Source organism: Hippoglossus stenolepis, chromosome 16, assembly GCF_022539355.2.
Source record: "Hippoglossus stenolepis isolate QCI-W04-F060 chromosome 16, HSTE1.2, whole genome shotgun sequence".
Classification (NCBI taxonomy): Eukaryota; Metazoa; Chordata; class Actinopteri; order Pleuronectiformes; family Pleuronectidae; genus Hippoglossus; species Hippoglossus stenolepis.
This window is the reverse complement of record NC_061498.1, coordinates 23135149-23161482: the sequence shown is the minus strand read 5'-3', so window position 1 is coordinate 23161482 and position 26334 is coordinate 23135149. Positions and strand designations below refer to the sequence as shown.

The 26334-nt window shown below is 41.4% G+C and overlaps 2 protein-coding genes across 5 annotated transcripts in view; one reads left to right on the top strand and one right to left on the bottom strand.

Annotated features, from left to right (window-relative positions):
• LOC118123436 (methyltransferase-like protein 22) overlaps positions 1-26334 on the bottom strand; it is a 640601-nt gene that overhangs the window by 101652 nt on the left and 512615 nt on the right. The window lies entirely within an intron of this gene.
• On the top strand, positions 1844-12208 carry LOC118123437 (carbonic anhydrase). Of its 3 annotated transcripts, XM_035180821.2 has the most exons (8): positions 1844-1999; positions 3747-3944; positions 4641-4759; positions 5361-5453; positions 5566-5628; positions 5783-5938; positions 9840-9974; positions 10523-12208. In XM_035180821.2, the coding sequence occupies exons 1-7, from the start codon at positions 1966-1968 to the stop codon at positions 9939-9941; spliced, it is 765 nt and encodes a 254-aa protein (XP_035036712.1). In that variant the 5' UTR covers positions 1844-1965; the 3' UTR covers positions 9942-9974; positions 10523-12208. The 3 variants fall into 3 exon arrangements, with proteins under 3 accessions (XP_035036712.1, XP_035036711.1, XP_035036713.1); XM_035180820.2 differs by lacking the exon at positions 9840-9974; XM_035180822.1 differs by lacking the exons at positions 9840-9974; positions 10523-12208 and adding an exon at positions 6353-6398.

The following is a 26334-nucleotide window of genomic DNA, read 5'->3' as shown; positions in this document are numbered from 1 at the left end:
GCCTGGGTGGGGCCAAGGAGGCAGTGCTCTCACACAGCTGGCCTGGACTCTTCCAACCCTTCGGGTGACTGGGACGGCAACACCTGCTGGTCTTGGTTATTCCTGGGGGGCTCCTAGGGGGGCCAGGGAGGCAGTGTACATCACGGTTGACCCTGGCTCTTCAAATCCTGCCAATACGTCCCTTATTCCTGGGAGAGGCCTGCAGGACCCCAGGAACCTCTAAGCACTGCCCTGTGCCCCATAAATCGCACGGCCCCAGGACATGCTGTACTAGAACAGACTCATCTTGGATTTCTCCGTGATTGGTCTAAAAGAGTTGATGTGGGGAAGTCTATTCTGGGTGTACTGGTTTTTGCTGAGTTTGAAATTACCTATTTTAAAATGATCTTAATTAAGCGAGGTGCCTCTTGGCATGGTAAATTTCTCATAATTTCTAGTTTGGGTGGCCAATAAGAGGAGAATATTTAAGAAAAGGGACGTTTATTAAAACAATCCCACCATCCCTTTGGAGTAGTGCGCCAATCAGTAAAAACTGTCTATTTATTAAGTTAAAAATATATGTAATGTGTATAAAAAAATACTACTTATGAAAAAAGACAAGTCTAAATATTATAGTAAATTAGGTAGGACCAATCTATATTAATTAATTAACTTATCGGTTAATTATTTACCTCTAATTATCCGTCAAGTACATTTAGTTTCTATTTATTCAGTGTGGAGAGTGTTATTTAAATATTACAACTTTCATTAGTGTGCTAGGGGGGGAAGCCTTGAGACACTGGTGACACCATGTTGTGAGGTGCAAGCCTTTACACTCAATGGTATGGCCTGACCTTCGATGGAACACCATGTAGAGGAAGTGGTTGTAACGTCAGCTGCATATGCTCAATTCTGCCTCAAACTTGACATGTACAATGAGAGTCACGACATGAACACACCCCAAAGACAATATTGGGCAGCTGAGGCAGAGTGGTTCAAAAACGCCACCAACTGGAAGTAGTACCTCTGGTTCAACTTTCATTGGAATAACCTGACTTTTTCACAGCAGACTCCAGACCTTGTAGCTGGATTATGAGACATAATCAGCAAGCATTCTCCAGTGCCACCCAATGGAAGCAGGGACACACTCTTATATCCTTCCCGTCGAGTCCCATGCGAGTGCCTCTTAGTGGGTGTGTTGGCCGGGACACAGGAGCCTTGGCGCGGTCGCGACACTTCTCTGGTGTCGCCAAGCATGGGCCCGCTCACACTTGCTTGCAAGTCTAGTTAGGGCCCAAGCACTGACAGTGCAAGGACCCTATTGTTTTTGCTTGGATTATTATTAGCTGTTATATTATCTATTTATCTATTTATATAATCTTCATTTTAAAGGAACTAAAATAACTCACATAAATGTAATGGACTAAAAATACAATAATACTCTCTGCAATGAATCAGAGTATAAGTATAAAGTAGCATGAAGTGGAAATACTAAAGTACAAGTGCTTACATGTGAAATAAAAAAAAATATGTTTGAGATTTACAGTATTTGTGACATTGCAGAAGAGGAGTTATCATGTATATTTTGGGGTGCATATGTTCTTCTCTTAAGTGGAGAACAAAATAGGCTTGTTTAGTGTATAAATACGTTTATTAACAAAACAACTAGGGCCAAAATAATGTAATCTACATTTTGGGATAACAACCCCCACACCCTCACCACACCCCAAGGCTCTGGGCTCAGCCCCGGATGTTTTACTGTGCAGCTGATGCCCCTGGTTGCACTGCTCTCCTGATACAGATGAAAAACTGTAAAGCCAAGCCCACTGCTATGAGGACCAAGAGAGCCTATATAAAGGCCAGCAGCAGAATTTCATTGGGTTTCTGTCAGTTTCTGTCTTGACCAGATCACCACAGTCCTCCATCGGCCTGACTTTTATTAATCATTCTGTTTTATTGTGAGGATAAAGTACAATACGAGCAGCCATGTCTCATGTATGGGGATACGGTGCAACTAATGGTGAGAATCTCACAGCATTCATCTGTTTTTGATGTAGCCTTCTGGATGTTTAGGTGTCTGTGTAATATGTAAAAAATATGGTTCCACACTCTGAACCCAGTTTCCCAGTTGCATATGTGTGTATTCTGCAGTCACTAATCTGGTATTAACCAGATATAATTAGCTTACTTAAACTTCACAGTGGGGTTAGCAGTTCATTGAACATTTCAGCAAATGGTAAATGGTCTGTATTTAGGGTGATTTTGGGTAATCAGGAATTTCTTTTACCATTTTGACTTCTACGACTTATTCTGAGATCTGTTTTACACATTAGATCAACAAATTATACATTTCTGTAATACTTTAGATGTGTTCTAACCACTCCAGAAGAAAGAATGTAGATGTCATACTCAGAGGATACATGGCACAGCTTTTAGTGTTCTTCATGCCAAAAACAAAAATTCTGCCTGAGTATCTAGATAATCTGGGACAAGTCATTCGGTAATCTGGGATACTTGTATTAGGCTTTTAAAAAATGCCTAAATCCCGTTATTATATGCATGCCCAGATCAATATTACCAATTTTTTTAAAGCATTAGGAAAAAATAAATAAGAAAATGAATAAGAAAATGTATATTATTCATAGAAATGTCATTAATTAATAATAACATGTAAAAGTATTTTTTGTTTCATAAATAAGCCTAGCCTAAATAAAGGAAACTACACAATTAATTTAAAACATTCTGTTAAAGGTATATCACATTTTTAATAAATCAATTAAAATGCAATCAACGGCAAGCAACAATAACAGTTTTAAATTAATTTTATAGTTTCGGCAAGGCTTCCTTTTCTCTGTCCTCGAGAGCTAACTGAATATGTGCTAGTTATCAGTTTAAACAGGCAGCGACAGACTGTTTTTTACCATTAACTCCTTTCTGACAATTGCAGACCATATGCTACAACTCTTTAGTTGATCTTTTTTTTTACTTCAGGAAATCCCATTTACTTAAATGATTCATTATGCTGTCAGCATGCTGTAACTTGTAGTAAAAGTCCTGTTGACTAGATTTTGTTAGAACATGAAATAAACAGACTGGAGTTTAGGTGTCCCACATTACCCAAATTCACCCTTTTTGTAGTCTTGATGACTACTCAAAGTGCTTTACACTACAGTTTTGCCATTCACCCATTCACACACATTTGTACAGTGCATCTATTTGCAGCACTTTCTCTATGAGGAGCAATTTCGGGGGTTCAGTATCTTGCCCAAGGACACTTCGGCATGTGGAATGGGAAATGGCATTGGGTGGAGTTCAGGTAGTGTTAACCCTGTATATTTCACAAACACACTCACTCATTTTTTGAATGTGGACTATGGTTTTACCCCACAAAACTAACAGTAAGTAGAGCTTGCAAAATGGTTCATGTGGAAACTTTACAATTAATTGATTATGGATTCTAATTATCTGATTGAGGTGTCATGTAAAGGATCTGAGAATTGGTTGTGATAAAATAAGGGCCAAAGCAAAACTAAGGACAACCCACATCTGTGCCAAAAGCATAATAAGGACTCCCAAGTACTTTACTTGATTAGCCCATTAATACTTTATACATAATTTTAGTGAGTGTTCTTGCATTATGGTATTGCTTTTGAGTTGAATATATAAATATTAAACTCCTTTGCAAGAAAAATAAATCATTACTATTAAAGGATTATTATTTTTAATCTGTGGTATCACACATTTTTGATTTGGAAATGTACTTGTAGGACCTGACAAATGGGGAAAAGATTTTCCTGTGGCCAACGGGCCCAGACAGTCTCCTATCAACATTGTACCCAAGGAGGCCCAATATGACTCCTCTTTGAGGGCTCTGAAACTCAACTATGACCCCTTGAACGCCAAGGGTATTCTCAACAACGGACACTCCTTCCAGGTGGATTTTGTGGATGACTTAGACAGCTCAAGTAAGCACAGCTCAGAAGATGTTTATGCATGTACTCATCCACTGTATTAATCTTAGTTTTCTTGTAGTTAAATCATTTTTATAGTTGTATATATACATATTTCCATTTAACTATATCTAGCGGTCTTTTTTATGCCTCAACGCTTGCTGTATGAACTGTAGCAGATAAGAGTGTCAGTGAGGATGTCATGACCCTAATCACCCTTGTTTCATTATCTGGAGGTCAACAGGACATTTGCACTGCCTCACCCTGCTGTACTGAGACTGTTTATTTAACAATCATTCACCAGCACAAGTCATGAAAAGCTCATCGGTGTGAATTATTAAATTACATAAAGTACTTTCATTATTATTTATGAAAGAAAATGTACATTGTGCACTGTTGCATTGTTTTTGGTCCAAGCTTAAAATTAAAGCTATAGAAAAACAAGTGGTGCTCTCTAGTAATAAACAGAAGAAAATCATGTTTTTGAATAACCATCATGGTAGGACATACAAAGAATGGACTTAAACATCTGTTTAGTATTGCACTTAAATACATCATAAACAAATATAATCAGTAGAGTCATAGAGTCATGACATATTATTACTGAAGGTTTTGATAATGTGCAGGTTAATATTGACTTACTTAGATATTTATATCAAATCTGTATATTATTGTGCATCTCTAAAGAGTCTGTTGTTTCTTCCTGACCAGCCTTGACTGGAGGCCCCATTTCTGGAACGTACCGTCTGAGACAGTTTCATTTTCACTGGGGAGCCAGTGATGACAGAGGCTCTGAGCACACTGTCAATGGCATCAACTTTCCCTGTGAGGTACTGAAGCTACTGGAGCTTCCTGAGTTACCTGAACAAAAATGTAATGATGCTTACAACAACTTCATGCAGAGGTCCTCTGTCCACGGAATGAGGTTAACGGTGGCACTGTTTTGTCATTGTCAAGAGGCTTTGTAAAAAGGAAAAATAAGCAAATCTGTTATTAAGTCACAGCATCACAGGGATTGAAAGAGGACTGAGATGCAGGGAAACAGCTACCATTAAAGACATTACAGACACTCAAGTAAATAATGAATGATTTTTCTGATAATTTGAGAGTTTACCTTTTACACTGACAGATTGCATTGGGTAATTAATTGGTTGACAGTAGTATTTTTAGTTCCAATTTATTCAAATGTGACTTTAAGGCTAATGAGCAAATGGTAAATGAGTCAGTATGCCCTCAATATAATTGAATTCCTTTCATTGTGAAAAGCCTTTAAACACTAAGTGCCATTGGACATAACACATTAATCAAATGTGCAGGTGCTTAAACAATATAGTTATTGTGTGTAAACATATCTGCCTAAATAGAAATGAGCTGTCTCTGTAGACCACTGTCTGAATATTTAAGTCTAACTTTGCTTCTTTTTCTAATCAGCTTCATCTGGTGCACTGGAACACAAAGTACCCAAGCTTTGGAGAGGCAGCCAGCCAGCCTGATGGACTTGCTGTAGTAGGGGTCTTTCTCAAGGTGATTCACCAACAAACCATCAGTCTGTCAAAAAAGTACTATAAATGAAATGAAATTTAATGACGTGTGTGTGTGTGTGTGTGTGTGTGTGTGCATGCGTGCGTTCCTTTAGATTGGAGCTGCCAACCCCAGACTTCAGAAAGTTTTGGATGCTTTGGATGCCATTAAGACAAAGGTAAAAACAAAACTTCCCCATCCCATTAACATATTTGTTAAATTTCGATGTGTTCACAGGTGGTAAGAAGGGTATCAACTTGATTCTCTTGGTCATTCCTTTTTCTTCTCCCACTCATTCCCTCTCTTCTGCCCCTCTTCCCCGACACTTACAGGGAAAGCAGACTACGTTTGCTAACTTTGACGCAAAGACTCTTCTACCAGTTTCTCTGGATTATTGGACCTACGATGGCTCTCTGACCACACCCCCCCTGTTGGAGAGTGTCACCTGGAACGTCCTCAGGGAGCCAATCAGTGTCAGCTCTGCACAAGTAATTAATTAACTTGCTTCACATTCTCCCTTCACAGACATAAAATCTAAATCAGAAAGAAAAAAAAACATTGTCAGAGAAAGGTCCTGCACAGAAAATTAAGACACTCATATCCAGTACATAACTGAACTGAAAGTAGGGCAACTGTATCTTCCTGCGAGTTAGACAGATAAATGTGGCAGCGGTCAATATCAAAAATATGTTGTCACTGCTGATTACTGGTGATATTCATAACTGAGGTTGTATTTTGCTCTTCTTTAACATCAAACAGTTCATTTAAATAAGTTTCTATGGTGACAGTAAAGAAAAGAACAATGGTTAATTTAAAAAAAATGATGATTATGCGTTCTTAAAATCAATCAATACAATTTTGTTTGTATAGCCGATATTCACAAATCACAATTTGTCTCATAGGGCTTTAACAAGGTGTGACATCCTCTGCCCTTAACCCTCAACAAGAGTAAGGAAAAACTACAAAAAAAACCAACCTTTTAACAGGGTAAAAAGAACGTAGAAACCTCCGAGAGAGCCACATGTGAGGGATCCCTCTCCCAGAAAGGACAGAAGTGCAATAGATACCCCGTGTAATGGAGAACATCAGAAAGATAAAAGAGTATTTACAGCATTGGTTAGAATAAGCAGTTTGTAGCATAATGGAAGGTAAATGAGGGGACTATCAAAAGTTTTTAAAATGGGGACTATCACAAGTTTTAAACTGTAAACATCCGTAGTAGCAAATTGCATCAAACTGTATGGGAATACATTGTTGAAATGCATTACACAAAAATTGCATAGAGAGTCATAACCTTCTGAGCTGTTCTGTCCATTCTGGCTTTTGCATTTAAAAAAACATGACAACCAATGCCTTAAATAGAGTGAAACCAAATGCTAGAAAAATAACATGCTGGACTGAACGAAAATGGGTATGTACTGTATGTTTCATCGCAGGTATAGTACAGTTTGTGCACAGATATGTGCACAGTTTCTGGAAGTACTGAATAAATAAACTTGGCACCCTGCTTGTATGCAGGTTGGACATGCTGCTTCAGTTAGATAAGTCTGGTAAGACAGCTTTTCAATTCTCCAGTGGAAGCTGTAAGGGTTCCACTTAAAATGAAAAGAGGCATGAAGTGTCGCACTTCAACAATTCAGGCATTCCATGTAGTGTTTTCATGTGTAAGGAGTAAGACTGTTGGTTCGAACATTCTGAAGGTCTAACATGCAACTTCATGGTTTTGTCCTGGGTGGGTCTGATCCTTGAGTATCTTGTGTTTCACTTAGATTACACCCTTTATCTCCAGGGGCAGATTTTATTTACATAATTACCAAGGTCACACCCTAAATGGGTGGGTAATGAGCTTTTACTTCAGTTTACCCTCCCAAAATAAAATGTGACTATATGTGACTGTCACAGAGGAGTGACAGAGAACTGCCAGCATTACTAACTGAGCCTGCTGAGGGAATTCAAATCCAAGCTCACTAGCTGGCTAAAGGCTAAATGGCTCCCAGATGAGCTGTTATTTACACCACAATGCTGGTTTTGTCATATTACACACAGACACACACGTTTGTACTTCTCTCTTAGTGAGGAAACTCACTGGCATAATGGACTCCCTAGCCCCCACCATAACCATCGAAACTAGATGCCTAACCCTAACCCTAAAATCAAGTCTTAACCCTCAAACAGCCCTTTGGAAAAGTGAGAAGCGGTCAAAATGTCCTCACTTCCCAAAAATGTTCTCACTTTGTAGGGTCTATGCTTAAAATGGTCCTTACCAAGGTGTAAGTACAGGAACACATACAGTATGTACACACACCTCTTGTGATTACTGTCTGTAATCAGTAATCTGTTTTAGTAGTTGGACACTTTAGAGCTTAATTTTTCTATATAGAGTATGAGACTTGTTTCAGTGTCCGGAGGGCTGTGTTTTGTACCAACATGTGCACATGAGAGATAGTCACTACAGCAAGAGGGTGTGACATGGCTGCCCTGCATAGCACTGTTCTGAAGATAAAGTGGAGCTCAACTAGCTATATTACATCATCCAAGTCGTCATGGCTTCCGTCAGTCCCAGAGACTCTGCAGCAGCAGTAGAGTGAAACCTGTTGTATTGTCGACCTGTTTTCCACTGAGAATAGAAGGGCTCATGGGAATGTTTCATCAACACACACTTCGTACCCCATTTACACTTGAGACACTATTCTATAGCAATGGAAAAAATGTCCATGTGTCAGACAGAAACTACTTCAACATTAATGTGTTTTAAACCTCATCAATGTGGCTACATTTAGGCCTTGCGGTCACACTATGACATTTTTAAGCCCCCACTTTTTGAAACAGTATGGATCTGTTTAGTTTGAATACTCTGGCGTTGCATTAAGTTTGAATGGACAAATTAATAAGTCTGGATGGGCAAAAGAAGACTTTTGAGAATTATGACATTGATACACATGTTGACTTCAGATTGGTTGTCCTCAGTCAAGACTCACCTACCTGCAGTCAATGCAAAGCCTTACCATGACTTACTATCAGTAAAACTTCCACCTCGTTGTCTGTCCCAGCAAAGTAACACTTGGTCTTACTTTTCGTCACTGCTATTCCTCATTCATATATTTTCTGTAACTAAGTAACTAACTACAAATATAATCTGTACACTGCCATGTGCATACCCATGCCATGCCCATTGTATGTTTATAGGCTAAAATGTTCATCTGGATGGAGATAATTTAAAAAAACGAAAATGTATTAGTGTGGATGTAGCCAGTTTACCCTTTGTAAATCATACACAGTGTATGCCACACACTAATCCGCTTCAAGTCTAAATATATGTATCGCTGAAGGCTATATAAAACTAAACTTACATTACCCTATTAGTTTTATCATTAGCTACATTGTCAAACTACTATCATCTTTTCAATATGCACCTTAATGTATCTCCAATTTCAAAAACTTTTTATGTGGAACTGAAGCAGATGAATATGGAAGATCCAGACCATAGACTGCATATAAAGCTGGTTGATGCATCTGCACCTCCTCCCCTACCCAGAAATGAAGCCAAAATATCCCACATATGAATGCTGCAATGATGCATTGTCATTTGGAGCCATAGTCTGCAGCCTGTCAGAGATTAGAGGAGGGATGAAGTAGGGGTGGGCGGCTGTGTCTAAGGAGATAAAGCGGGTTATCCAATAACCAGAAGCTCAGCGATTCAATCCCTGTCTTCCCCATTCCACTTGCTGAAGTGTCCTTGGGTAAGATACTGAACCCCAAATTATCCCTGACAGCTGTGTCGGCAGTGTATGATTGATGTATGATTGAGAGAAAGTGCTGCACATCATCTTATACTTTAGACTTTATTGTCCCCTGGGGGAAATTTGTTTTCACAGTCATTTCAGTACTGTCAACACAAAAGGACACATTTTAGCAACCCACCAAACAGAGGCAACCTACTGAACATCAGAATGAAATATAAAACATGTTCAGATAAGTCACAATTCACCGGGGTGATTTATGTAGTGCTGCAACGACAGAGGGCACGAAGCTCCTGAAAAGACTGAAAGGGCGTGGGGGGCAAAGCCACCTAACAGCAACCTTCTTTTGAATATTAGTGGTGATTTAACCAATTTATTTATATATTGGTATGAACTTTGCCTTTCAATTGTAGGCAGAATTTGAAATGCAAAAGTAAAAAGATAAATGTTTTGTAATTCATACATCCATATCTATACCACTTTTCTGCATTATATTTCAGCTACTCCTAATAACTTATATCAGAATTTACCGGTACTGACTATTTTAAAAACTTTATATTGAAATAGTCTGTATTTGTACAGTGCTTTTCTAGTTCCTTTTTTTATTTTTTATTATCTATTTTTACATTTTTTATTATTTTATTTGGAGAGGACAGAGAGAGTAGGCTGTGAAGGAGGGCAGACTGAGAGTGGGGGAAGACATGCAACACAGGGCCGCAGGTCGGACTCGAACCCGGCCCGCTATGGGTGAGGCCTAGCATCAATGGGGCGGCAGCTCTACCAGGTGAGCTATACGCCGCCCCCCTTTTCTAGTTTTGATGACCACTCAAAACACTTTGCACTACAGTTTTGTCATTCACCCATTCACAGACCCATTCATACAGTACATCTATGTGCAGCAGTTTCTATATTTCATATCACTCGCACAATATAACATCAGTTTGGGTTCAGTATCTTGCCCAAGGACACTTCACCACGCGGACTGGGGAAGACTGGGAGTGAATCGCTGAGCTTCTGGTTAGTGGATGACCTGCTATCCATGGTTGCCCACATTAATAATACACATATTATAATTTTGTGTAAATATTCCAGGGCCTGATTATTTTATCACATGGATTTTCAGGGCTAATTTAGTTGTATTTTTTTGTGAATATTATTTGCCATAAAATAACTCACAATAATGTGAAAGATGGATTTGACTGATTATTATTATTATTTAACAATTTTGATGTAACTATAAAATCTTTGTGAATCATTTTGGTCATTAAAATCATTTAGTGAAACCTTTAACAATCTTTCTGTCTTTTTTCCTTTTCTCTCCTTTCTCATCAGATGGCCAAGTTCCGCAGCCTTCTCTTCACTGGGGAAGGTGAAGCTCCATGCTGCATGGAGGACAATTACAGACCCACTCAGCCTCTGAAGGGGCGTCGGGTCCGCGCTTCCTTCAAATAAACCCTGCTTCATCAACACAGTTCCCTTGCCCCTTTGCTTATTGGTCAATCCTTTCCTTAACCTTCTTACTCCCATTTTATTGTTTTCCACATGCAGTCTTTATTCAACTCTTAGTAGTCTTTCAATATCAACTTGAAAAGTAGAGGAACAATCTACCTACATATACATAGACAACATAGATTACATAGATGTAAATAATGTATATAAAATTAAATTAAATGTGATTCTTAATCTTTGACAATATAGAGAACACACAAAATGTCCAACATATAAAAATTACATTTACATTTTCCAGTCTAACATGGGTAGCAAGGGACTACCAACAATGGGACAGGAATTCTGACCCTTGATCTCCTCCTGTTGTCATGTTGTAAATCTTATATTTTCTGGCCAGGCTCTAAGTAACAATCTATAGTGCCCATGTATGTGCGGCAAGACACTCTTAGCCCCAATCCCATTTCACCCATTTCACATTTAAAAATTACGATAATGATTGTAATATCTTAGTTTTATGTCATTTCAATGTATTATGGTCACTTTTTTCACAACAACCTTAAAAAAATTATTGCGATCGCGCTAGCGTTACCATACTAGCGTTAGCATAGTGATCTTTTTTTGCATGATAATCCCGTATTTTTGCATCGACTACTGATGACATGTCAGGTTTTCTGGACGACTACTGATGATGTAACGGCTTCTTGAAGGGCTGTCCCAATTCGTAGGGGAAGATTTCAACCACTACCCCTTGTGACTCCGTTTCAAGGGGCAAGATAACCCTCGAAAACAAGGGGTAGGGGTAGGGAGAAGGGGTGAAATGGGATTGGGCCTCAATCAAAAAGGCAATATATATATCTAAAATATTATTTTGAATGTTCTAAACATGCAGGGATATTTATCAAATAATAATAATAATAATAATAATGATAACAACAAATTCCCCTTCACCTTAAAACATAAATAATATGCTTTGCTTTGTTTGAAACTAAAAGCTTCAATGAGTTTCCTGAAGCTCTTTCCGCTCTTTCTGCTCTTTCAGTTGCTGAGATTGTTCAAGCAAATGTTTTTATTGATGGTTCATTTTGACAGTTTGAGACAAATTGATAACACCCGCAATGGCAGAATTAAAGAAAAGATATTATTCAGGGGGGCACTGCCAATCAACTGATACTTATGCAAGTGTTTTAAAACTCATATACAACAGACCTGTAATGGTGGAAAGATAAAAATTATTAATTTATTACTTAATTTGTTTACACAAGCTAAAGTATCAGCATATGTCATTAAAATGTTATACATTGTCAACAATATCTATAGTCACTACTCCATCTAACTGAGCTGGAATCAACAGTATGTATTCATTACAGGTGAGCGCAATTATACTTTTTTAGCATTATATCAATATTATTTCAAATGTTGTGAAAAAAAATCTGATTTTAATTAGGCTAACTTAAAACTGCTATAGTAAGTCACTTGACAGCTGTCACAATACGAATGGAAAATTATTTTGTGTTAATCTGTCATGGTATTAATGGTGAAGAATGTATCAATTAAAACTCTTTAAATTTACAGTTGTCTTTATGTTTCCTTTTTTCACAACTCATTGGAATTTTGCCCCAATATTTATGATTTGCATTGACGTTTCCACGAGCTCAACAGTGAGGTGACTTTTTTTGTTTTCCTCTTTAGTCACAAAAAGAGACAACAACAAAATGCTCTGGTCAATTGTGTACATAAGTGGAGTCCCTACATAAGTCACGCATCAGAAATATGTTAGCAGAGTACACAATAACTAAAAGTTTTTGAGTAAACTTACAAACAATAACAGAGAGGTTAAAATACGAAAACTTGTGCAACCATTCTTACGAACTCTAAGAACTACAAATGAGCCTGCATTTAGTGAGCAAAGTGAGCTATTGGGATAATAGGGTGCTATGAGTGTGTTATGATAGGGAATGTCATTAAGGGCTTTGTATGTGAGTTAAGCAAAGACAGAATAATATTGTAACGGACAGGTAGTTCATGCTCTGGTTGACTGCTATGTGGTTGTTGTTTATGACTTACGGTATGTTCAGCTGAGTTACAATGTTTGTTAATGAAGTACTGAAATGTCCTGTCAGTGAACAGGTCAGGGTGGGGCACGTGACAGTTCTAGACCAATGGCTGTGGAGACGTTGTGTGAGATGGCAGGCTCTCATTGGCTGGGAGACAGGGTTTGTTGTCGGGTCAGGGGTGAAGGAGGAACCAGAGTATGGAGAGACAAGTGTTACATGTGATGAGTGTCGGAGCGATAGATAAGGAGAGTGTTCTTGAATAAAGCTGGAAATAAGGGTTAGGAAATAAGTCTTGTGTCGTCTCTAAAGTGGGGACGTTACAATATGATCTCTTCTTCTAGTTCCTGTCAGGACTTTCCGACCTGACTTCAACAACAAATACATCATTTAGCATGATCAACAAATTCAACATGTCTGTTAGACACTATCCCAACTAGACTTTTTAAGGAAGTGTTTCCTTTAATTAACAGTTCCATATGAAATCAGATAAATATATAGTATCAGCCAGCTACATACAGCAGACTTTTAAGGTAACAGTAATTAAATCTCTGCTTAAAAAGCCCATTCCTGACGCAGATGTTTTAGTTAATTATAGACCAGACTGGACAAGGTTTGACCATGTTCTGGATGTAGACTGGACGGTCTAGTCTACATCCAGAACATGGTCAAACCTTACACCCCAGCCCGTCCACTCCGATTTGCATCTGCCAATCGGCTTGTTGCTCCCTCACTGCGAGCTACCCGATCAACAAAATCCCGACTGTTTGCTGTCCTGGCTCCTAAATGGTGGAACGAGCTCCCCAACGACATCCGGACAGCAGAAAGTCTACACATCTTCCGCCACAAACTAAAAACACATATCTTCCGACTATACCTTGAATAATATTTTTTTTTAAAGTAGCGCTTTAGTAGCACTTACATATAGCACTTTGTAGTTTTGCTTTCTTGAAGAAAGTTGTACATTCTTGATTCTTGTTGTTCTGGGTTTGTACCCTCATGGTTGAATGAACTTATTGTAAGTCGCTTTGGATAAAAGCGTCAGCTAAATGAAACGTAGGACTAGTTTTATACGGGATATGAGGAATCCCTCTCCCAGGACGGACAGGAGTGCGATATATGCCGCGACAAGGGTGCAGCGAATCTCTTGGCTTCGTTCGCCTTGTGTCGTCACCCCTGGCGACGGAGCCCCCTCGACCACCCGCAGCCCTCACACAACGCTCATCCCATTGCGCCGGAGCCTGACGCATGTGTAACGCGGGCAGCGTGAAGACAGGAGTTTGTCCACCGGCAGCCACGCTCGGCTCATGTGAGGCCCGACGAGAGGCTTCCCTTCCAGGTGGAAGGAGTGGAAGAGGTGGGAAGGAAGATCAGCACCAGAAGACGGGTTTCACAAAAGCGTCTGCACTTGGGGGGGGGGGGATGGCGCGCCGAAGCATGCCTGCGACTGCCCCAGCCGCGGAGATGCAGGGGTCTCCGGGCTCTGTCATGCAACAATGGAATTAAGCAACGGAGAGTAAAAATTAAAGCATCAAGGGTGCAGCAACTGATGATGTTTGACAGTCAATATTCCTTCTTGTGGTGTCTGACATAGCATGGTTAGCATGGATAATGGAGAGCTACAGTCTTAGCTGTGCCACTTCTTAGGGAGTGCGTGGAATAGTGTTCAGGTGTTAGGCCGCAGCTCTGGCGAAGCTTTAAGGAGATCTCGTCATGGGTTTTCAACCATTGTTAGTGAGCAAGGGTTGGAGAACGATGCAAGTGTTTCATCATAGGGGAGAAATAACAGAAAGCAGTATTATTCTTAGCAATGATAATTCAGAAGTCTTGACAAGATATATCAGTCTTTAAGTGCTTGGAAATGTTCTTCTAAGATTAGAGAGGGTAAGGTCATGTAGAGGATTAAATGAGAATGTCCTTGGCAGATTTCTGGCAAGACTGCTTCCATCATCGTATCAATGGCTTTATAGATTATTTCTATTGTAGCAGCATTGACGCATGACAAAGTAATTTGTTCTTGATCCATTTACAGCACTGTAGGAATCGGATGAAGACCATGGGGTAAAGACCATCGTGTTTGGTTGGCCAGACATTAATGAAGAATCCCCCAAAACCAAAAGAAGGGGCTGGATCAGAAAACTGTGGGAATATGCAGACTCTCTTGTAGTGACAATAGCCGCAACAAACCGGGATTTAATATCTGCTCTGATGCTTGACAACTTGTCTGACAGAGATGCTTGACTATCGAGACTCCAAATTGTGGAAGGGCATGGAGATTGCTCTCAAAGAGGTACAAGGCTTTTAACTATGAAGATGCTGCAGGGGGACGAAACAAGGTCAATAAATAGGAAGTCATCCAAAGAGTTCAAGAGAAACTAGCTTAGCATATCTGAGAGGGTGATGAAGAAGCAAGGGCTACTCTGGCAACATATGTGAACAATATTTATACCAAAATAGCATCATTTTCAGGGGAAAGTGACATGACTTAGAAGGCATCTGTAATATCATGCCTTTCCCGACAACTCACGGCAATTTCATCGAAAGGAATAGAACAAAATGCTTTGAGGAATTAAAGTAATTATTTATACAAATTCTTATTTATTTCTTGTAAATATAATGTTTAACACGAAAATGTATATGAAAATGATACCTGCCACTTTAAAGGCCCAATATTTTACACCTTTCTGGGATTTAATTTGAGGTATTGGTACCCCTAAGATGATATATACGTCCCCTCTTCACTCAGAAGGCAGCGCAGGTTCTAGTCCAGGCTCTGGTCATCTCATGCCTAGACTATTGTAACTCCCTCCTGGCAGGTCTACCTGCTAGTGCCATCCGACCTCTGCAGCTCATCCAGAATGCAGCAGCTCGACTGGTCTTTAACCTACCTAAATTCACTCACACTACTCCGCTCCTCCGCTCCCTTCACTGGTTACCAGTGGCTGCCCGCATCCGTTTCAAAACATTGGTACTTGCGTACCGTGCTGTGAACGGATCGGGTCCAGTCTACATCCAGGACATGATCAAACCTTACACCCCAGCCCGTTCACTCCGCTCTGCATCTGCCAATCGGCTTGTTGCTCCCTCACTGCAAGTTAAACACTCAACAAAATCACAACTGTTTGCTGTCCTGGCTCCTAAATGGTGGAGCGAGCTCCCCAACGACATCAGGACAGCAGAAAGTCTACACATCTAAAAAACTAAAAACACATCTCTTCCGACTATACCTTGAATAAAAAAATAATAATTGCGATTTAGTAGCACTTACAGTATATGGTTCAGGGTGCTTCATATTGCTTCAGGGTGGGCTAACAGCAAAACAATAAACGAAAACAACTCTAAGGCGAACAACCTAAACTTCCCTACTCAAATTAAAGAAACAAAAAGACATGGTACTGACCTAACTCCTCAACCAGAAACAGGAGAAAACATGGCTTAAACAAAAGTGCTACCCACCCCTACCAAAACCAGGCTGGTACACAAAGAACAGTTTTTACAATGCTTCACAAGATGATTCCGGCTGGAGGTCTAGCTCGCAGTGGCAAAAGGAGAGACCGCAGGAGCTGGGGGGAGCCGTCCTCTTATCCTTCAAGCTTGGAGGCTGGAACCAATCAGCTCCCTGGAAACACACCTACACACTCAGTCACTCATCTTCTCAGTCACTCGTGGAGCCAGACACACCTGAAACACATCACACCCAAGCATCACAGCAGAGAGAGAGGGAGAGAGAGAGGGAGGGAGGGAGAGAGAGATCCACACCACAGGCACAGTAGATAACAGCACGTTCACCAAAGAACACAACCTCAGGGTTGTAACACCTCCCCCCTTAAAGATCGAACATTTCTCCCCCAAAGAAATGTTTGATTTCACAGGTCACCGGAACGCGAAAGGGCATCAGCTATAACATTATCTTTCCCTTTCTTATGCCGAATTTCAATATTAAAGTCCTGCAATAGCAGAGACCAACGCATTAAACGCTGGTTGTTGTTACGCATTTGGGACAGGAATACTAAGGGGTTGTGGCCACAACCACAGGCAGCGGAGTGGAACCGACATAGACCTCGAAGTGTTGAAGGGCTAGGAGTAAAGCTAACGCTTCCTTCTCAATTGTACTGTAATTCAGTTGATGTTTGTTGAACTTCTTAGAGAAGAAACAGACCAGGTGATCCACATCATTAACATCCTCTTGCAGCAGCACCACCCCAGCCCCGTGACCACTGGCATCAACCTCAAGTTTGAAGGGTCGTAGAAAGTCTGGGGAGGAAAGAACAGGTGCGCTACAGAGAAGAGCCTTAGCAGATTCCAGAGCTTCCTGACAACAAGAAGTCCACACATAGGGTTTAAAGGGATTGGACAGGGTAGTGAGGGGAGCAACAATATCAGCAAAGTTTCTGCAAAATCCACGATAGTACCCACACATCCCTAAAAAACTTGTAAGTTCCCGCCGGGTCTTGGGCACTGGGAAATCTACAATTGCCTGTACTTTTACATTTAGTGGACACACCTGACCTTGTCCTACTGTCTTACCCAAATATGTCACCACTGCTTTACCAAAGTCACACATTGTTAGATTCAGTGTTAGGGAAGCATTACTGAAATGGCTAAAAATCTCAGGATTGCCACATGCTCAGCCCAAGTAGAGGAGTAGGCAACAACATCGTCTAGGTATACCTCGCAATCTGAAACCCTAGAGAGCACCTGCGACATAAGTCGCTGAAATGTTGCAGGGGCGTTCCTGAGGCCAAAAGGCATTACTGTATACTGCAAAAACATTTCTGGTGTCACAAACGCAGATATTTCTGAGGCGCAAGGAGTCAGGGGCACCTGCCAATACCCCTTAAGCAGGTCAAGTTTTGTTACAAATTTTGCAGATCCCACACGATCAATACAGTCCTCAATCCGAGGCAGTGGAAAAGAATCTGGTTTGGTGATAGCATTAAGCCTTCTAAAGTCATTACAAAATCCGAAACTTTGATCAGATTTTGGCACCAACAAGGATGGAGAACTCCACGCACTGGAGCTAGGCACAGCAAATCCATTCTGGAGGAGATACTCAACTTCCTGCTGCATTATCGCTCGTTTGGTAGGGTTCACTCTGTAAGCATGTTGTTTTATGGGTTGGTGCTCACCAACATCAATATCATGACAAAGGACATGGGTCTGTGTGGGGATATCACCAAAAATGTTAGAATAACTATGAATACGCCTTACCACATCGTCACAAGCTGGCTCAGCCAAATGTGACAGAAACTCATCCAATTTGGACAAAATTTCAGAATTCTTCAGGCGAGCACAGGGAACTGAAACTCGTCCCTCAATCACTTCATCCTCTTCCCTGCTGGGGGGTGGCACCCCAACCACAGAAACAGGGACTATGGGGGACAGATTGGTGTTGCGTGAGAAATAATGTTTTAACATGTTTATGTGACATACTCTGGATTTCTTGATTCGATCAGGGTTTTAATCACATAATTAGTGTCACTCAAATGGTGGTCCACGACATAGTAAAATTTAGCCTGCAGGCCAGAACCACTAACTGGTGACAAAACCAGAACCTTATCACTAGGCTGGAACTTTCTCAACACAGTTTCCTGGTCATATCTGTTTTTCATCTTGGACTGAACAGAGGCAAGAGACTGTCGAGCTGTTTCACAAGCATGGTACAACTTCTCTTTGAAAGAGCTGACATAATCTAGAATGTTGTAAGTCACATTTGGTTTGTCAGCCAGCCACTTTTCCCTGAGTAAACGCAATGGACCGCGCACTGTGTGTCCGAAAACAAGATCAGCTGGACTAAAACCCAGGGATTCTTGTGTGGTTTCACGCACAGCAAACAGCAGCAGTGGCAGGCCCTCATCCCATTCCCTACTGGACTCGAGACAGTACTTGCGCAGCATGGACTTTAATGTTTGGTGAAATCTCTCCAGCGCCCCTTGGCTCTCAGGGTGATAAGCACTGGAAGTATGATGCTTAACAGACAACTGGGACATTACCTGAGCAAAGATCTTTGACATAAAGTTGGAGCCTTGGTCACTTTGGATATGCTTAGGTATGCCAAATGTGGTACAAAATGTCACTAGTGCTTTTATAATAGCCTTGGCCTTTATTGTGCGTAAGGGCACAGCTTCAGGATAGCAAGTGGCAGCACACATCATAGTGAGGATATACTGGTTGCCAGATTTAGGTTTTTGGAAGTGGTCCTACACAATCAATAAAGATGTGTTCAAACGGTTCTCCCATTACAGGGATAGGGTGTAAGGGAGCACGAGGGATCCTTTGGTTAGGTTTTCCCGCTACCTGGCAAATATGACATGATCAGCAAAACGCTGCCACTTCGGATTTTAATCCCGGCCAGAAAATATACCTGAGGATGCGCCGATATGTTTTGCAAATGCCCAAATGTCCTGACAGACTATGATCATGGGCTAAACTCAACACTTGAACACGAAAGGGAGTTGGCAGAACTAGTTGTCGGATTGTATTGTGGTCACTGTCAGGCCCAGAAGACCACCTCCGCATGAGGACACCATCCTCAAAGAAGTAAGTGCCAGACCTCTCCCTTCTGTTTTCTGAAGCTGCAGACAAACTACTTACTAAGGTACAGTCACTCTGTTGGGCCTTAATTAGTTCTACTTTGTCCACGGACAAAGACAAATCTGGAGCCGTCAACATGTGGTCATACGTGTTTTCCAATGTTGTTCTTGTTGTTGGGGTGTCACCCAAAACAGAACTATCTACCCATGAAAGTATCAGAAAGATACACCACATCACCTAGTTTACGAGCCCTGGCACGCGTAACTGCGCACGCAGGGAAAATGGAGGGTTAGTCACATGTAACCACGGTGGGGTTTTCAACAACTTCGGGGGAGGGGAACACTTTTACTCCCGCAACATCATTCCCGAGAATTAAGTCAACCCCCTGTATTGGCAACTGGGATCGCAAACCAACTCTCACAAGGCCAGACACAATAGGAGAGGACAGCTGCATAGTATGAAGAGGCACACGTAAAACACTCATTTTAACACCCCATACCAGTATATCTGAGCCACAGTACATTTGCTTCGAAAAAGGTAGCACACCAGCACGAATGAGAGAATGTTTCGCACCGGTATCTCGTAATATTTTAACGGGCACAGGGCTAGCTCCCCCCTCGGGCATAAACACATAACCATCTGAGACGAACGGTTTAAAGTCAGCATCAATTTCATCCTCCTGTTCTATCTGAGCTACCATATGAGCTACCCTAGGCACTGTTTGAATCAGCCCGATAGCGGAGGGTCTCTCTGACCTCTTAATCTGTTCCTTCTTTTTTAACACCGGACAATCAGCGATAAAATGTCCACTTTCATGGCAGTAGAAACAAGCACGCTTATCACGGGAAATTGGCGACTGGCGCCTGGGACTCCGGGGTGATTTTTGTCTTTCCCCTACAACTGCCCCATCATGGGACACAGATGAGGAAAACACATTCTTATGCGTCAAGGCTTTTTTTGCATTTAAAGGTACTTGTACCTCGAAAAAATAGGACCAGAAACAGGAGAAAACATGGCTTAAACAAAAGTGCTACCCACCCCTACCAAAACCAGGCTGGTACACAAAGAACAGTTTTTACAATGCTTCACAAGGTGATTCCGGCTGGAGGTCTAGCTCGCAGTGGCAAAAGGAGAGACCGCAGGAGCTGGGGGGAGCCGTCCTTTTATCCTTCAAGCTTGGAGGCTGGAACCAATCAGCTCCCTGGAAACACACCTACACACTCAGTCACTCATCTTCTCAGTCACTCGTGGAGCCAGACACACCTGAAACACATCACACCCAAGCATCACAGCAGAGAGAGAGGGAGAGAGAGAGAGAGAGGGAGGGAGGGAGAGATCCACACCACAGGCACAGTAGATAACAGCACGTTCAAAGAACACAACCTCAGGGTTGTAACACCTCCCCCCTTAAAGATCGAACATTTCAACACACATTCTGTTCCTTGCATCCCTCCACGCTGCAGGGTTTCCCTCCATGCTGCAGTGTTTCTTCAGGGTTGTTTGTTGTGGTTAGCCTTTGGTAGCTAACAAGCTGCTAGGTCAGCAACATGTCTGCTTTGTGTCTCGTTCGGGTGGTGGGGAGCGGGGGTTGTGGGTTCGGAGCCTGTACTGGTACCAGCTGGGTTGGGCTGATTGACGCGTGCGAACCAATATGACTCATACGGTGGATATAACATGTTTCTTAGAATGGACTGAGTGAAAAAGTCTGCTGAGTGACTGTTTTCATACTTTGAGGGTCCCTACTGACCCCCTTCAAGTAATTACAGATAGTAAAAGCCCAGAATTTTTTTTTTCACAATATGGGCCCTTTAAGGATGATATAGAGAAGAAAAAGCTGGATTTAGAAGGCTGAGATTTTGAGGTGGAAAGTTCTTACAGTGCAGTTCTTGGACGGAGAGGGGTAGAGTGGGAGAAAAGAACCACGGACGGAATGGGTTAGGGTTTTATGCACTGTAAACTGCCGTCTGATTAGGAGCAGTTAGATTACGGAATGTAGTCTATATTATAAAAATATTTATATATTTTCTGAATATTCATAGCTGCGGGGCTAGAAAACAAGACCGAAAGAAAGGACCAAGATAGATATATCAGTATCCTTACTATTAATATTATTATCATCATTAACATTCTTGTTTGACAATATTGATAATTATCAGGATAAATGTTGCATTGTTAATATTTCTTTTTATATTAAAGACTGATTATTCATTTATTTATCTCCATCATGGGTGAAGGCTGTGGTTTGAACTTGAAGATTTTATTTATTTATTTGTATTGTGATTCATTTTCATTTATTTATATGTACCAACATCACGACTACAACACCAGACAGTACGTACGCGAGAGGTTAAAGACAAATTATATACAGTAAAATAAAGTATATTTTTCTTGCTTGGGGTACACTGCATAAATCAGTCCTTCATTACGGTGCTTATTGCTCTACCAACAGTTTTTATATGTATTATATTCATAATCTAAATAAAACAGAGCCTTAACCTCAATGTCTATTGTTTATATTCTTTTAAAAGTGTTCATGGCTCTTGTAAATCATTGTCTCAGTAATGCTTCTGCAGTGCCGGGGCTGCATGTTCCATGATTATCAGCTATGACAGTGGTTCTTAAGCTGGGTTCGATCGAACCCCAGGGGTTCGTTGAAAAGGCTACTCTGCCTGTTCTCGGCTTTGTACCCATCGACAAACCGATCCTCACAGCATCGTACGAAGTTGCGTACCTGATCGCAAAGCAGGGCAAACCACACACCATTGGTGAAACACTAATAAAATATATACCTATGTTTTGAAGAAATCATATTTTATTTTTCCAATTACGAAGGTTTCGGTGAATGCACTGATGAAGCTTGCAGGGTTCAGTACCTCCAATAAGGTTAAGAACCACTGAGCTATGAAGTCCTTTATTTATTTTAAATAAACAGAACATACATATGACATTATATCAAATAATTGAATGTTTCCAGAATAACAATAATAAACAGATTACCTGCTAGAATTTGATTCCAATGGGAATCAGGAATTGTTGCCGCACGGGAAAGGAGCCGGGAAAGGAGCAGATTTGTCTTGAGTCAAGAAGTAGTTGAAAACTTCCTCGTGGTTCAGACCTTATGAATTAACGTTGCGGGTGCACAGCTCTTCCAAGATGTGGTGCACAGCCGAGAGGTTTGTTGGAGCTATGGTGCAGACGCTGGACATCCGATTCACACTCTAAGTGAATCTCGAAGGATTGAGCCCAAGTTTCGGGAATAAGGCAAACTTCTTCGCCGGAGGACTCGGACTCATTCAGATTGAGAGAGACAAATGACCCACGGAGGCACAACGATCACTTGGTCAACAGCTGAGAAGCTGAAGCAACTGGTAGCAATACTGCAGCAGCAGTGCCAGCGAAGGGGGTGGTGGGAAATTTCTCTCTGTTTAAATAGGCTGCCTAATAAGGTGGGTGTGTATTATAGATGGTTGTGGAGAGTGAGGTATGTCACATGATGTACATGTCACATGATTGGAGCAGCTCAGCTCGAGTTGGCTGCCTGAACTAGCTCGCAGGGTTCGCTTCATTTACTCACATTAATGTACAGTCAAGCCAACTAGGTTGGCAAGCTAAACAACTTTGCATAACATCAGATTTCTAACATGCTGGAGCTTATTCTCCAAACACGCACAGTCGCCTTCAGTTTAAAGGATTTATCACCATAAACTCAAAAGTTTCTCTCTGCCCTGTGGACCTGTTCATTTCAGTGTTCTGTCGGTTTAATAACTGTAGTGAACAATCATACGCTCCTGTTAGCATCGTCTTTACTGCTGGTATCTTGCCTGAAGGCTAGTGGAGCTAAGCTAATCAGCCAGGTAGAGAGACACTGATACCTGCTCATCACTACTAACACATAAATAAAATACTACATTTTACTTACCAAAGAAACTGGAGCACAGACGTCTTCGACTTCTCCTTCAGGACAACCAGCTGAACAACAAATCATATTATCCATCTGATATCTGACTGAAAAAACTTCTCCACAGACTCGGGTCATATTCAGTGATGGGGATTAGCCTGTTAGCTCAGGTGAAGCCGAGCAGACCACAGACCAGATCCGGGAGTGACGAGCTAACGTTGATGTCACCTGTCCATCAAGTGATAATTATGCTTAATTTCAAACCTCTATATTATCTAAACTAGCGATATAATAAATAATAATAAAATGTATGTTTATAAATGGCAGTGGCATGACCACCCTGTACCTTGCACATGTTTAAAATAAAAACATGAATATATGAACCTGTGTATTATTTGAATAGCTTAGTATTGAATGCACAATAACAGGGTAGCTATGTTTATACATGGCACTAGGCCCAGTTTAATATAAAACACAATTTTATACAATATATATAGTAGGGGGTCCCTGCTCTATCTCTCCATCAGTTTGGGGGTCCTTGGCCTGAAAAACGTTGAAGACCCCTAGTGTAAACCATTAATGTACGCAAAACACTCATTTTAATACTACTGCTTCTACCATGTTTAAACTTGTTATCATTTACGCAATTAGTCAGATTTTGTCCCAGATCAAGATGGTGTCTCTTGGGAGTAAATCCCCCAAACTAAAACATGTTGTTAGTCATCGAAGGCAGGTGTTTATCGTCCTCAAAGACAACACCAGGGATCTGAACCTGTCCTTCTCCTTTAAAATAGAGGGGTTTAATTATATGGTATTTGTTTCATCAGAGACGATGAAGTGTTTTGAGTGCGGGGAGGAGGGGCACCTGCCCGGTGAAGGGTGGAGCGCAGCGGCTGGCAGCGGTAGCTCCGGCTGCGGCAGCTGCCACAGCTCCCGCTGCCACTGTCGGGGAGCTTCCGCGAGCAGCCCAGCCCGAGGCTGCTGCTGGCGGGGCTCCGCCTGCAGAGCCTCCCGCTCCTCTGGTGGAGGGGGGGGGGGCTCCGGAGACTGAGGTAGTTCAGGAGCCTCCGAAGCTCCGGAGACTCCGCTCCCAGAGGTGGGTGTCCAGGGGGGATGACCCCCCGTAAACAATGTCTCTGAACAGGCAGGTAGCCAGAGTCAATTGAAAAAGACATAACCATGAATGAAGTGAGCGAAAAGAATGAAACTGAGGAGAATCAGTTAAAAAGCAGTGTTGAAATGATGTTGAGTGAGGAGCTGGACGAAGACATGAGTGATGATGAACTGTTAAAAATAACACAGAAGAGAAAGAACTCAGGGTCTGGGCACAGCGAGGCCAAAGCCTGCAAGGCAAGCCGCGGGGTGAAGCCCAGCCAGGGGAGCGATCTCTCCTCTCAGGAAGACGCGCACGGTCTGTACTCCCCCTCTGACATCAAAACCTTTTTAGAAAACACTAAAGGCCAGAGGCTCCCCTCGGTGGAGGACCACTTCTCTGACCTCAAACTGTTTTTCAAGTCCTCCAAACCGCTCACAAGAAAAACAGGCAGCGACGAGCGTTTTAACGTATCAAGAGATTTACAGACTCAGGAAACTCGTGCTGAGAGTAAAAGGCCAAATGTTGAACGATGAAGACGAGTTTTAAAAAGTCTGTTTACTCTTCTTTTTTACTGACCTGTTTTCTTACTGTTTTTCTTTTTCTTTCATCCATGTGTGATTTTAAAATCAGCACTTTAAATGTGAACGGAGCCAGAGCTGATTTTAAAAGAGCTGCGGTTTTTAAACTCATGGATATTAAAAGAATAGATGTGATGTTTTTGCCAGGAGTTTTTTTACCACTTTCCTTCAATGTAGAAGAGATCATTTCAGGTGTTTTATTAAAGGGGACATAGCATGCCCATTTTACCACAAGTTGATATGGTTCCTTGGGGTCTTAATGAAATGTCTGTAACATACTTTGGTCAAAATACCACAAGGATCATATAAAACAGCACCCTTTTTACCCTGTCTAAAACAGCCCTCCACAGAGTGACCTGTTTTGAGTGCCTGTTCCTTTAAATGCGAATGAGCCAGCTCCCCCCTCCCCCCTCTCCCCCCATGATTTTAAACGGGGGGGGGCCAAGACCATGTAGGGAGACTTCCAGTTCCTTGTTACGACACAAAACCCAGGAAGCTCAATCGAGTCACTCAAGCATGACATTTCTGACTTAGAGGAACCATAACAAAACGCGCGAGTGTTTTTTTCCCCGAGTTTTTGGGTTGGTAGACATGCCAGATACCCACATTAACCTGTAGAAGCACTAACAAAGTGGAATTTGCATGCTATGTCCCCTTTAAAGGTTCAAACTGAATATGAGAATGTCAAGCTGGTGTTTTTAAATGTCTATGCGCCCACTAATGGGGTGGACAGGATGGCATTTTTAAACATTTTAGATGATACTGTTAAAACCTGTAGTGGTGATGATTATATGTTTTTAAGAGGTGATTTTAACTGCACAGGAAATCCCACTTTAGACAGAAATCACTTAGAGCCACATCCCGCATCATGTCTCAGACTGAATCAAATGACATGAGCTGTCTGATGTGTGGAGGGTTTTTAACAGTAATCACAGACAATACACCTGGAGCCATGCAAAAGAAAATGTTTTATCCCTGGCCAGACTGGATCGACTGTATTGTTTTAAACACCATTTAAATATTTTTTAAAAGGTGTTTTATTCCGCCTGTGGGTTTTACTGATCATTGTTTAGTCTCCTGCTCCGTTTTTATCAAAAATGTTCATTTAAAGAGCACCTATTGGCATTTTAACACAGCCCTTTTAAACAACCAGTCTTTTAGAAATGCTTTTAAGTTGTTTTGGTTCCCACAGAGAGAGCAGGCCTGCCTTCAGTAGCATTCAGCAGTGGTGGGACGTTAGAAAAACCCAAATCAAACAACTTTGCCAGCAGTTCACTCGCAATGTCAGCAGAGATTTAACCCGGACTATGAGGGATCTGGAGAGACAGGTAGAAGAATTCCAGTCTTTAGTAGCTTCTACAGGAAATCAAGGGCATTTAGACTCCCTCAAGTCCAAACAGTCGGTTATAGCCAACCTGCTGGGCGTCTCAGCACAGGGAGCTCTGGTCAGGTCCCGGTTTATGAACATCTCACAGATGGATGCCCCCTCCCAGTTCTTCTTTGGGTTGGAGCAGAAAAATAGACAAAGGAAGACCATT

Excerpts from the sequence above, each read along its gene's own strand:
- LOC118123437 (XM_035180820.2), top strand. The coding sequence starts at position 1,966 with ATGTCTCATGTATGGGGATACGGTGCAACTAATG. Across the intron at positions 3,945-4,640 it reads GGATGACTTAGACAGCTCAA|CCTTGACTGGAGGCCCCATT; the intron begins GTAAGCACAGCT and ends CTTCCTGACCAG. Across the intron at positions 5,629-5,782 it reads TGGATGCCATTAAGACAAAG|GGAAAGCAGACTACGTTTGC; the intron begins GTAAAAACAAAA and ends CGACACTTACAG.